The 12,756-nt window shown below is 42.3% G+C and overlaps 2 protein-coding genes across 2 annotated transcripts; both read right to left on the bottom strand.

The window, feature by feature from the left end:
- Window positions 1-437: 437 nt before the first annotated feature.
- LOC119342043 (C2 and GRAM domain-containing protein At1g03370-like) lies at window positions 438-7,236 on the bottom strand. Its single transcript, XM_037613881.1, has 10 exons — window positions 6,633-7,236; window positions 5,067-6,428; window positions 3,825-4,007; window positions 3,405-3,682; window positions 3,210-3,326; window positions 2,738-2,997; window positions 1,858-2,023; window positions 1,491-1,763; window positions 1,087-1,279; window positions 438-779 (listed from the first exon to the last, which is right to left on the bottom strand). The coding sequence occupies exons 1-10, from the start codon at window positions 7,060-7,062 to the stop codon at window positions 775-777; spliced, it is 3,267 nt and encodes a 1,088-aa protein (XP_037469778.1). The 5' UTR covers window positions 7,063-7,236; the 3' UTR covers window positions 438-774.
- Window positions 7,237-7,718: 482 nt separating this feature from the next.
- On the bottom strand, window positions 7,719-12,284 carry LOC119336237 (26S proteasome regulatory subunit S10B homolog B-like). The gene is made up of 10 exons (XM_037608240.1): window positions 12,101-12,284; window positions 10,529-10,648; window positions 10,170-10,306; window positions 9,874-10,035; window positions 9,672-9,758; window positions 9,487-9,573; window positions 8,941-9,078; window positions 8,376-8,567; window positions 8,200-8,298; window positions 7,719-8,109 (listed from the first exon to the last, which is right to left on the bottom strand). Exons 1-10 carry the CDS (start codon window positions 12,204-12,206, stop codon window positions 8,035-8,037), a joined length of 1,203 nt encoding a protein of 400 aa, XP_037464137.1. The 5' UTR covers window positions 12,207-12,284; the 3' UTR covers window positions 7,719-8,034.
- Window positions 12,285-12,756: the final 472 nt, after the last annotated feature.

Here is a 12,756-nt window from a genome sequence, read left to right as displayed (position 1 = left end):
TACGGAACATGTTGAACTGATGTTAAAGATGCATGACATGATGAAGAAAAACATAGTGGATAAATGCTAAGTACAAACTTGTGGGTGATAAGGATAGAAAGCATGTTGTGTTCAATTTATTTGGGTGCATTTAAGTAAAGATAGATTATCTAAGTTGCGCAAATGTAAACTAATGCCACTGGATGATGGTCCATTTAAGGTCTTGGAGAAAAGGTAAATGATAATGCATACAAACTTGAGTTGCGGCATAAAAGAGTGCATGCAGGAGGGGGATAACAAAACATTCGGTACGTAGGCCTATATAAATGTTGTTCGTTATATAGCAGCTCTTAGATCAAGGCATACGAGTATGGCAAATTGAACAACAAAATAGTAGATATACCACATATTTGCTTGATTGTTTTACAGTACAGCACACAACTCCGACAAGACCTCTATGGATCAAAATTAGCTTTCTTTCACTATATCACTTCTGTTATACATATACAGGTCAGCTGTGCATATACAACTCTACTTGACTTCCTATGAGGATAAATGGGTAAGGCCGTGTCAGAAATGTTTTTTTTTAACGAACTGCTTCTGAAACAATCTATTCACATAGTTCACTTTCAGGCTCTGCTGTCTGTGTAAGAACTGCAAACTGTTGGCAGCAGCTAAAGCATGTCTCACCACAAGCAGACAGCAACATATCATGCCGATTCCCCTCTGCTTGGGCTCTTCAAACACATTTTGATGGCATGAGTAATCTACTGTTACACTGTACAGAGGTTAGCTTCAACCTACAAATTTGCCGCACACAGAAAAATCAGTGTCATTCTTTCCCGAGGCAAAACAAATAGCGCTGATTCATACAGAGCAACAAAAACAGTTTGCTTTCTGACAGTGCCACCTAAAAAGTTATACCAGATTCATTGCATTTAGTTTCCACTCAGTGGTAATAATTCATTTGACACAGAAGCAATGAAATGCATCATATAAACTTACTTTCCTGGCATTGGTTTGATGTGAACTCTGCTATATGTTAACATGACATTAGAAATCATAATAACGAACACTAAGGATCAATAGCTGCATTGAAAAGGGTACCGTTTCTTGACGTAAGATCCTTTACGACTTCGGAAAAGAGCTCCTTCAATCTATTTGAGGTGTTGGACATGATATTTTTTGTGATCTTCTTTTGTTGCTTGGTGCTTTTTAACCAGGCAATCCCCAACAAGACCTGCACGTTGCAGGTGTTTGGTTTTGATGGTATGTTCGCCATATGATACTTTAGCTGGAGCTGCAAGTTAAGAACCATTGTGATCAACATTATTCTATGTACCAGTTCAGCAAAAAAAAAATGACAGAACAAGCATACAGTAATACCACTTCAATTCTTATGTTTTAGCTCAGAGCTAAGGTTACAACTATTCGGAATGGTCACAAACTCTTGATAATGGTTCGCATAGTACAGACCATTTAAGAATAAATGTGGGAAGGGGGAGTCTTACATTAAAGAAGTCCCCAAGTAGAACACCTTGGAGGGTCATCACCTCTTCAATGGCCCAGCCATCTTGGTTCACTAGGGCATACTTCTGCTGAGTGGTGCTTGCTTCTCCTCCATATCGAGACAATGCTTTGTCAAACTTGTAGCTGATTTGCCGCTTGTATATATTTCTGCCTACAAGTTCCCATTCTGTTGATGAGTAGTCCAGACAGCCAGTCTTTTGCATCACTTTCTGTTCCAACTGACCTCCTGAAAACATCTCCATCAAGGACTCAACCTGAAAATTTAGATATATGTAAGGAATCCCAAAACAAATTTTAGTGCGAAAACAAATTGTGACAAGCTCATGCGAAAATAAAAGTGGCACTCACGTCCACAGAAAGAACTGATGAGAATATTTCGGACATTTTGACATCCTCATGGGTAAATAAGGATCCACATTCTTCCGCCTGGAGTTCTTTTGGTTCAGACTCCTCAATTACCTCTCCCTTCTGTTCTTGACCCGGTGATCGCATTTTCCAGATCCCCATGATTATTCTGTCAGATAAAGATTTCTTGATGTGATACATTTATATGCAAACTAGCAGAATAGCTTAGTACATGATGGGATAGCAAGATCCGATCAACTATCTGCAGAACTATAATCAGTAGAAAATAGAAACCTATTGTTACTACATTTTCTTATTTGTATACCGTGAGGTTGTGCGTTATAGAAGAACCTGAATACAGTGGGCCAGCCTTGGGCAGATTCCTTTTTTTTGGAAACAGTGGGCCAATTTTGACTTGCTTGGCTCAAGGGACTAGACTAGTCAAGATTAGTCAGCCACTAGTTAACCAGTCGCTCGGCAGTGCCAACCAATAGAGTCAAGGTGCCCAGTTGACACCCAGGTTACGACTGGTACACTTGTCAAGGCGACTAGCCGCTCGACGCTTAATATTGGGTTCAAATCCCCCAAAAGACTAAAATGTTAAAGTTGTCCTATCTTATAATGGGAATTATGCTGAAATGTGTCCATTTATAGTTTTCGACCCTTCGTCACTGCAGGTCAAGCCGGCTTTGGGCTTGTAATCTGCAAACCAAAGCCACATCAGGCCAGCGTACCCATGAACATGTTATCCTTGAACTTCACAAAATAAGATCTAGAGTTATTTTATTTTATTTAGAAATTTTGATCTGAAGTTCTGAAGAATAAAATATATGCTTGGCCTAGATGTCTCACTGGACCTCGAAAACAAACAAATGAAAGGTACCTGTGAGCATCATTGAACGAAACAAAGGACTGAAAATGGAACTTGAGTCTTCCATGATGATCTGTTGCCTTGGCACCATGTTTTGCTTCTGACCCTCTATCCTTTCTAAGGATAACCATCAAGGATGGGCTGCCAATTGACAGTGTAGGAGGGATAACCTGGATATCATCAACGTCTTCCCACAGAAAGAAAAACTTGGTCTTGTGACCAAATATATTAGAGTAGAATCCAATTATTCTTGGAGAAAAAAATACTCGTCCCTGTAAAAGAGCCAGTTCTCTGTAAATATTGACAGAACAAAATGGAGAAAGTACAAAATATTGGCAAATGTCAAGCGAGTCACAAACGAATGCAAAACTATAGCGGTGATTCTCCTTGGTAGTATGGTACATACATGTACAGGTCTACTTGGTACAATTAAAATAATAGTAGCATCTTTGACACATAAGTAAACAATCAGAAAAGTAAATACCTGAAGTGGCATCTTCCGTTTTAGATGACAGGTGAAATCATCGATGAGGAACTCTTCAGGAGGGAGGTTAAAGAGCTTTCGGAATGCTAAATTTGTTTGTGCTGACCGCAAATTTATCTACACATTATGTCATATGTAATTTCAGAAATAGAAGAGATGATGAAAAACAAATCAGACAAAAAGTTAGGTCCTTACCTTCTTACCGACTTCATTCCCCATCTTTGCCAGGTAATTCAGAACAACTTCAGTTCCTCTCGAGTTGTTCAAAAATATTCTCAAATGTAGCTTAGGGTTGCTTGCTGGATCACACTTCCCATCAAGAGGAACCCATATGTCCATTAAATCTGACAAATTGCTCTTCAGGAAGTTCACTTCGGCGTGACCAATGGGAGCTTCATCTAATTGATTCGAGTCATGAATAGCTACATCCATCCTTGATGGTGGATCATCCATTGCATCAAATTCGAATATCTCTAGAAATTCAAGCATCAAATGGGTCAGCTACACTATGCATATGTGAAGGTCAGTACCGTCAGTTCATGCAATACTGTAGCACAAAGGATCGGCTGCTCTTCCCAGCTGAGAACAAAGCAACATGAAGGGGAAGAAACTAACCGTTCCATTTTGGATCAGATGTGTGGAATTTAATTGAGCTTGTTTTCCTCTTCGTGTTGCAGGTAAAAACAGCATATAGGTCAAATGGTTGAGATGAACCAGCAGATAGTATACCAGTACCCTCAATAAGTGCAACAGTCAGTAACCAGCCATCTCCATGAGCTTTGACTCCATGATCACTACCTAATACAGGAAGAAGAAAAGACGAATATTGCTCAACTGTTACCGAAATTTAAAGCAAATCAAGTAGCACTACAATACCAGAACATATGTGTAGAGCAAAATGTCCATTGGTTGCAGTAGAAGACAATTCACCTCATCTCCTTTTAGAATAACACTTTCACTCTTAGAGCATATCTATATCTATACCATCTATTTCTATTCCATTATATAGTGTATGAATAGCTTTGAATATCGTCCGTTGGATAAAGTCAATCTGACGTGAGAGAGATGGCAAATCCGAGCACTTGTCGCCGTCCGATTTCCTCTTTACTACACCGGATTCTGCCACGTATACTATCTAGAAGATCTATGGCTGTACTTAAGCCCAATGGATATTATGCACAAATCACGAAACACACTTCTACTTTATTCTAGACTCTTCTATAATTAAACACTCCGAAGTTCTTCTTTTCTAACAGAACTGTCATTGATTTTTACTTCCGTGAAAAAAAATCATTGTGTTCAAAGCTACGGCCTTACATCATAAACCAATTTTATCTTGGTGATGCAGCATTAGGTATTCACGTTATTTTTTATTGAAAATTCAATACGAAGTAATTGCAAGAGACTGCCTAGACAAAATGTGCTTGATATATTTTACCCGAATTTTGCGTAGTATATACCATGCAGTTTTCAAGTATTTTGTAGCCATAATTTGATTTATTTTTTTATGGAATGGGCTAAGAGAATTAAATATGCATCTTATACTTGATGTATGTGCCTCAAAATTTCATTTGACTATTACAATTCAGTATGTCGATCTTTGGTCGTACTTTGATTATCTAAGCTCTCACATGCAATGCATGTATTACTTACTAGATACTTCCTCCGTCCGGAATTACTTGTCGCTCAAATGGATGTATCTAGACGTATTTTAGTGCTAGATACATCTGTTTGGGCGACAAGTAATTCCAGGCACAGGGAGTACAACAGAAAGAGAACGTAAAACTAATCAAGAATATTCAGATTCATGTGCAACAGTTTTGGAGTAGATAATAACATAGTGACTGAGATATCTACCTCTTTGTCTCCATGCATTCAAGAAGCGCTTTATTACTTTCAGGATGGTCTGTCCCTGAAGGATCAAGACAGCACAAACTACAACCTCTCCAATTGAATCTGGAAGGTCAATGCCAAAATATTCAAGCCCATTCATCACTTTGGGCCTTGATAAATGAAGGTGAACTATAACATATATCCCTATGATAACAGAGAATATGAATGTGAAGTTCCCAAGGAAGCGGACAATCAACCTCCAGCTTGGTTCTTTATGTGCTTGTAGTGAGGCTAAAATCTTTTCTTTGTTTGAATTGGCATCATCAAGCTCAGCTACTTTAAACCTTTGGGACAGTACATCAGAAAATTGTGCATAACCTTCTGACATGCCTTGTTTTGCACCACTCTCAATCATTCCTTTCATCATTGTGCTCTGAAGAAAGTTGATCCGCCAACTTACAGTAAGATGTGCTGTTTGCTCTTCAGATGATAAGTGGGGACCTGGCGTTATACAGTACAATATCTCTATCTTGAAACAACTGCCATAAGGAACATCAGGTGTGCTAACAATAGACAAAACAGCGAAAGAATTCCCAGCTGCTTTTAAGTATTTCTGCTCTTCTGTGGCTTTGCAAGCTTTAACCAGCTTACTAGCGGCTTTTATGTAACTTAATGTTCTTCGCAAACAACCATCGTTGCTATCGATCTTCCATGGTTCAATCTGAAATCCACTTGTTCCTTGAAGCTCTGCTACTGCTGGCCAGAAATCTGAATTTGGAGAAAACAAGAGGGAATTCAGTCCAGCTGGTGCAATAACATAAGATTCATCAACTAGAACGCCGTTAGCCAGTTTTGCTGGCATTTCACAGCCTTGATCTTTGGACTCCATGATTTTCAGTAGCTCATCAAGGTTTGACTCGGATGGCGTGCCATTCTCGGGACTTTCACGGTCTACAGAGCAAACTTTTGGCTCTTCGGACTGCTCCACCACTGACTCAGCGTCAGAGGCAACGATGGAAGGCAGATTAGTATCAGCAGGTTTCCCAAAGAAATAGCGAGACAAGACCTCTACCACCGACGACGTATTCGCCATCGCATCATTAGAAACAGCGGTTCCAGGTTCAGTGACTGCTTGGTCAATGCTGGTCCCGGGCGGTTGGTCCACAGCACCATCCCCTAATCGTTCCATACTTCCCTGTGATGATCGGTCCAAACTGGCAAGGGCTGACATGTCAATGTAGCTATTGCTGGTTGACAAAGTTCCATCTTTGTTCCCAATTGACCTGTCTGAACTGGATGCTGCGCCATCCGAAGTGGGTTGTTGCTGGTGCGATTCTTCAGACACGTGCGAGCGTGTAGACAAGGATATGCGCAGGCAAATTTCCCCTGCACATGGAAGAAATTCAAATTAAATGCTGCCAAGATTGCTAGTGCGTATCTTAGAATATGACATCCAAGAAAGCTCATACTTGTGCATGCAAGTCAATTGCTTATATATGCAAATTCAAAACAAAACCACAACAGAGGAGAGGAAAAAGAATCGTGGGGACGAATGCGGCGCGGGGCAAGGCAATAATAATAATAGCATACCGCGTTCTTTCTTCTTGGACTTCTTGCTCTTGGGCTGGAGCTGGTACCAGGCGGTGCCGAGGTTGAAGTCCTCGGCCTCCATGACCTTGGAGAGCGGCACCTTGACCTTGCCGAGGAGGTCGTTGGTGAAGTACTTGTCCTCGTTGAGCACGGAGACGGAGAGCTCCTCGGTGACGTCGCCGACGAGGAAGCTGAACTCCTCGTCCCAGGCGGGGGTGAGGCTCTTCTTGACGACGGCCGTCTTGGCGCGGCGCTTGCCGAGCTGCAGCTTGACGAAGGGGTCGCTGGAGCCGTTGAGGTGCACCGGCAGCAGGCCGCGCGCCTCGAGAACGCGCACCAGCAGCTTCATCGGCGACCCGGCAATCTGCCGAGCACTCCCCGCGCTCTCCCCCTTCCCCACCGACGACGTCAGGCTCTTGAGCTTCGTCATGCGCGGATCGCGGCGGCGACCATCAAATCAAACCGAATCAAACCAAAATGCGAGCAGCATGCACGATCGATCGATCTTTCCAAATCTTTTGAATTCGCGGACGAATCGAGGGAGGAAAGGGATCAGAGTTCTTGGGTCGCCATGTCTGTTTGGTTCCTTCCTTGCGCCGAAACGGGGGGAGGGTGGGGGTGGGGGTGGTTTCCCCGCGTCCGCCCGGGTGCTCGCTAATTTTGGTTTTGGGCGCTCACGTGGGCTTCGAGATTAGTGCTGGCCGTTGAATCGGAGAGGACGCTGGGGAAAGGAGCGGCGTTTCGGCCCAACACGTGGCTTCAAGGTTTCCTTTTCGTCCGTGTAAAAATAGAACATTTTGCCGATCAATTTAGCGTGGGGTAAAAAAGCAAGGCTTGCCTCAAATAGAGGAGCGGAAAATGGACAAACAGCCTCATAATATATCTATACTGTATTCGTTAACCACGGGCATGTGAAATTCCACGTGAATCAGGTCGTTTTCAGCAGGAAACGGAATGCGTCCCCTGATGATCCAAGTACCACTGCACATTTCTTGATTCCCTCCCACAGGCAGAGAGAGGAGCAGGCAGAAGCACACGCTGCAAAAGCACATTCCTTGATTCTCAGGTAGAGTAACAGGAGGTTCCTTTTCGCACATTCTTGATTCTCATGTAGAGTAATAGGATAGACAGGAAGAAATCGCAAATGTTGCCACATTTTTTTGATTCCACAATCGAGGCACAGGGACTTGAGAAGGAAACAATGGAAAATCTAAGAAGCCAGTCCGTTTCAGACCTGTTTCAACTTTTGCTTACATCAACTTGCGCGGCAAAGGCAGTCGTCCCACAACATATAAAAGGTAGAAAAACATGATGTTCTATATCGTCGGGGGCCGGGGTGACAAACTCCGCCATGGTACAAGAAAACAAACAGCGCGTCGCCTGACAGTCTCCTGCTCTCATCTTAGTCCTTGCCAAAGTCGGCGCTGTAGTGTGCGCTCGACTCGAGCTTCTTGGCGTCATTCAACTTCCGCACAGCCTACAACCATTTTGCCAGACATGGTGAGTACCAATTCCATTGTGTTAGGATGAACAGCTAGAAAGAAAGAGCAGACAGACGACACCCCACCTTCATGAAGTCTTCGTGGATGACGTAGTCACGCTCTGCTCGAATGGCGGCCATGCCAGCTTCAGTGCAGACATTGCGAAGATCCGCGCCGTTGAAGCCCTGAAACCATAAAGGGTTAAGGCTTCAGAAACACAGCATCATGAAGCGCTAGATATAGGTAACTAAGAGTAACTCACCTCGGCAAGCTTAACCACAGCCTCATAATCAATTTCGCCATGCTTGGCGATACCAGCTGCATGGATTTTCAGGACCTCGGTCCTGGATTGCTCATTCGGCAGTGGAATCTCTATCTTCCGATCTAGGCGTCCAGGACGAAGGAGCGCAGGGTCCAAGACATCAGGCCGGTTCGTCGCCATGATCATCTTCACCTGGATAAGCAGTGGCACGCATGATTCACATAAACAGGACAAACATTCAGCAACTCGCAACACATGTACACACCATAACAATCAATCAGGAACACAACCAGCATATCTTCGACTTTCGAGTTCTTTTTTCTAATAAATCTCTCTTTCCCAAGATTAACACTGACCTAATCAACTACTCGATACAACAACTTTATGATGTAAGAAAGGCGGGTAGTTCATAATAAGGCAACTAAAGATAATAATGACTGCGTAACTAGAGTGCAGTGCAATGCGCATTAAGAATTCGGTAAGCATTGTATCACTGTACAATACCTACTCTTATTCCATAAACATGTTTCACCATAGCTGCCACAAAACAGAAAAAAATGTGTACCTTTCCGAGCTCATCGAATCCATCCAACTGATTTAGGAGCTCCATCAATGTCCGTTGTATTTCACGATCGGCACTAGTGCCCTCACTGAATCTTCGGCCACCAATGGCATCAATTTCATCCATGAAAATAATACATGGCTAAACAAAAGGATCAGAAAAAAGATAATGTTAATGAGCGATATTAGTACAAAATAGAATATTCTATATCTTCAAGAGAAACAAGCATATAACTTTAAATGCATTCACAGATGTGAATGGTAGCAACTTAAGATATGAAGACCTTTTCCATGGATTTTTCTGGCAGAGTAAACCTAGAGTTGGGGTGCTCTGTATTGCAGAGTGCTAGTAACTTTGCTCTCCTAATGATTGGACTTTCTACAGCTAATTCACGCACAAACCTATTCTAACAACTGGAGCAGAATATATTTGGCCAGGAGGAAACAAATGTAATAGCTTACATTATTATGATTTTAACAGCTTTCAAATAATAGACAGAATATTAAGGATTACTAGGTATATAAAGAAACAAAACATAATGAGACCTACTTGATGCTCACGTGCATAGTTAAACATTTCTCTTATAAGACGGGCACTTTCACCAATATATTTGTCAATGATAGCACTTGAAACAATCTGCATTAGCAGAACACATTAGTTCAACACAATACCATAGTGATATCCAGATAAAAGGTTGCTAATAAGTAACAGCATTAAAGAAAAGAAAAGCAGACCTTTAAAAAGTTAGCATCAATGTTGCTAGCGATGGCTCTAGCAAGCAATGTCTTTCCCGTTCCAGGTGGGCCATAGAGCAGAACACCCTTGAATGAGTAAAGTAGCAGTTAGTACATTTAAGGATGGTGGTAATTGTATCATTATTTGTCTAAGCTAACTGCATAATATGATATTTGACAGCACATTTTTTCTTGAAATTACCTTTGGCGGTTTAATCCCAACGCGAAGAAACAATTCTGGATTCATAAGAGGTAACTCGATGGACTCCCGCAGCTCCCTTATTTGATCGGACAGTCCACCTACAGCTGAGTAACTGACATTGCCGGGGTCTTCGTGTAGCATGTTATAGACCACGGGATCAACCTAAGCAATGGAAATTAGTACAATCTTAGTGTGTTTTTTCCATTTGAGGTTAGCAAATAAACCCATCACATTAGAAACAGAATTTCAAAACTGTACTGAACTAGACCATAAACAAAAAATCAACAATCACATACCTCACGTGGTAGAGTGCGCATTATTGTTAAAGTTGTCATGTCAAGGACAACTCGTGTTGCAGCTGTCAGCTTTTCTTTGTCAACTTTGCTTCTGCAGCCGACCACATAACGTGGCCCACTACTGGCTTTGACGATAACTACAACAAAAACAAATTTCAGTTGCTTTGCTAAAACTAATTACATTGTTGCTGAATTGAGAAGGAAAGGTTTACTGCCATCAGCAAACAAACTACAACAAGTTAGGGAGAAAAACAAGCGGTGCACTGATGAAACTAATGGCCAAAAACAGAATGCATATTATTATTGTTTGTACAGAGATAAATCTGTTCTAAAACAAACAAATAAGTCTTTTCACTTACATCTTTCACTGTCCAATGGCCGAAGTACTTCACCAATGATTTGGCCCACACTCTGCAAGGACTTCAAATCATCTTCAGTTTTATCGTAATCTTTCTTTGCCTTTTTTAGGTTTTCCCTACCTGCATGCAAATAAGTAGATTTATCAAACAGAAGCTATCTAATAAAACCATGAGTACTGCTGTCCATAGTTCAACATAACCTTTTAAAATAAGAAGTTGCAGCAAACATTGAACCTGAGGACAGCAGGTCAAGTGAAGCAAAATATTATTCATGTGCCAGATTGAGTACATAATTTGGATATCAAAATGTCAGGTCAGGTTATCAATCCCAGTCAGTCCAATTGTCAAGAATTAAATCCAGGTTCTAGAGGTAAATTACACATGCATAGCGTGAGTTATAGAACGTTACTCGTTTCATTTTATTTTTTAACTGTCGGTTGGAAACAGGCATTTTCTCAAAATACATGTTCGCAGATATTAGTACAAACATAACAATACCAAAGCTATTTAATCTATCACACATTTAAGTTGTAAAGGCTCGGAGTCTGACCCAAACCATGTTGCATCAAAACAAAATCATATAAGGCAGACGCATATAAGACCATGCATAACCACAAGAAAAAGTGAAAGGCCGTCCATTGATGGAACATAAACCAAGGAAAGGACGAATCCATGGAAGCTCATGTTCATCGAAAGAAACGAATCCATGGACGCATTCAAGGTGTGAAGGATAAAGTATAAAAATGAACAGGCACATAAACTTGGATACATGTAGTTTTGGGGCCTTTCCGCGTTAGATACTTTAATAGGGCTGGTCCCAAATTATCAAAAGAAACAAAACACGTGCACCAAATCTGAGCTTCTTGACACCTTAGCAGCACAGAATTATAGGACCTTGTGGAAAGAAGAGTGATTACTCAGCATCTCAATCACTCGAACTAATAACTACTGCAGTTGCCTTTGCCTCACCACGATGAAAAACACTATGATGAACTGCCAAACCAGATAATCAATTACATCACGAACATAAATTAAGCCAAATGACTAGCTAAATATGACTATGATATCCATGTTTAGCACTCAGGCCAATTACCGAATTCACATCCTAAACAAAACGCATATGGTAGAGCAAACCTATCTAGGAACTGACCGCCAGTCTCACCCTAATCTACTGCTCAATGCTCAACGAGAATAACACTTCATCCCAAATTCCTCTTGTTCGCATCTTGCAAAATCAACCAAATCTCACCTAAATCAAAGACGGCGCCCTAAGAACCTAAAAACCACATGTTCAGCAGGCAATTGGTAACCAACCACTAGCCTCCTCGAGAACCAACAGCCCAAGCCGCGCTCGAGGCAGGCTAAGGGGCGCGCCTCCTGAACCCAAATCGGCCAAACCAAAAACCCTAGCCCACGACCCTCCTAATCGCCACGGAAAACCAGATCCCATCCTCCACAATCGACCAGCACCCACGGATACCTCAGGGCGAGCCAACTAGTCTGAACCCCGTAGATCGAACAAGTAGGATCCACAGCGCATGAGATGGGAGGAGAGGGGAGGCGCCGTGTTACCTGTGCGGACCCTCGTCTCCAGCTCGCGGCAGTTGAGGAGCTTGTTGCGGTACTCCGTGATGACGGTGCGCCGGCGGGCGGCGGCGGCGTCGTCGGCCTCGGCCATATCCTCCTCGGCGGCGCGGCTCTGCTTTGCTTCCTTCCCAAGATGAGCGGAGCGGGGGAGGACTCGACGCTCTCCGTGCGCGGTGTCCTGGTTTTATTATGGTCGCTAACCGCAGTCCGGTGCGACCGTGCTTTCTGGTTTCTTTCTTTTCAGACGGGCAAAATACGAACCTAAACTGAACTCTATTTGGATTCTCTTCTTTCTTTTTCTTTCTTTCAGAACATTAGATTTTAAAAAACTTTTTAACCTATTCATCTTTAATCACGGCAGTACAAAGGACAATAGATGTAATAAAAATTACATGACCGTGAACCACCTAGCGACGAGTACAAACACTGAAACGAGCCGAAGATGCACCGTCGTCATCGCCCCTTCCTCATCGCAGTCGGACAAACCTTGTTATAGTAGACAGTAAAGAAGTCGTCATGCTAAGGCCCCGTAGGGCCAGTGCATCAGGGTAGCAACCATCATCGATGAAAAAAGTCATGGATCAGAAGGATAAAACTTGAAAACACCCAAACGAAGACGAACCAAGACCAAATCCAAACAA

The sequence above is a fragment of the Triticum dicoccoides genome, chromosome 7B (assembly GCF_002162155.2).
Source record: "Triticum dicoccoides isolate Atlit2015 ecotype Zavitan chromosome 7B, WEW_v2.0, whole genome shotgun sequence".
Taxonomy (NCBI): domain Eukaryota; kingdom Viridiplantae; phylum Streptophyta; class Magnoliopsida; order Poales; family Poaceae; genus Triticum; species Triticum dicoccoides.
Note: the sequence above shows the minus strand (reverse complement) of the source record. Positions and strands in the feature narration are given on the sequence as shown.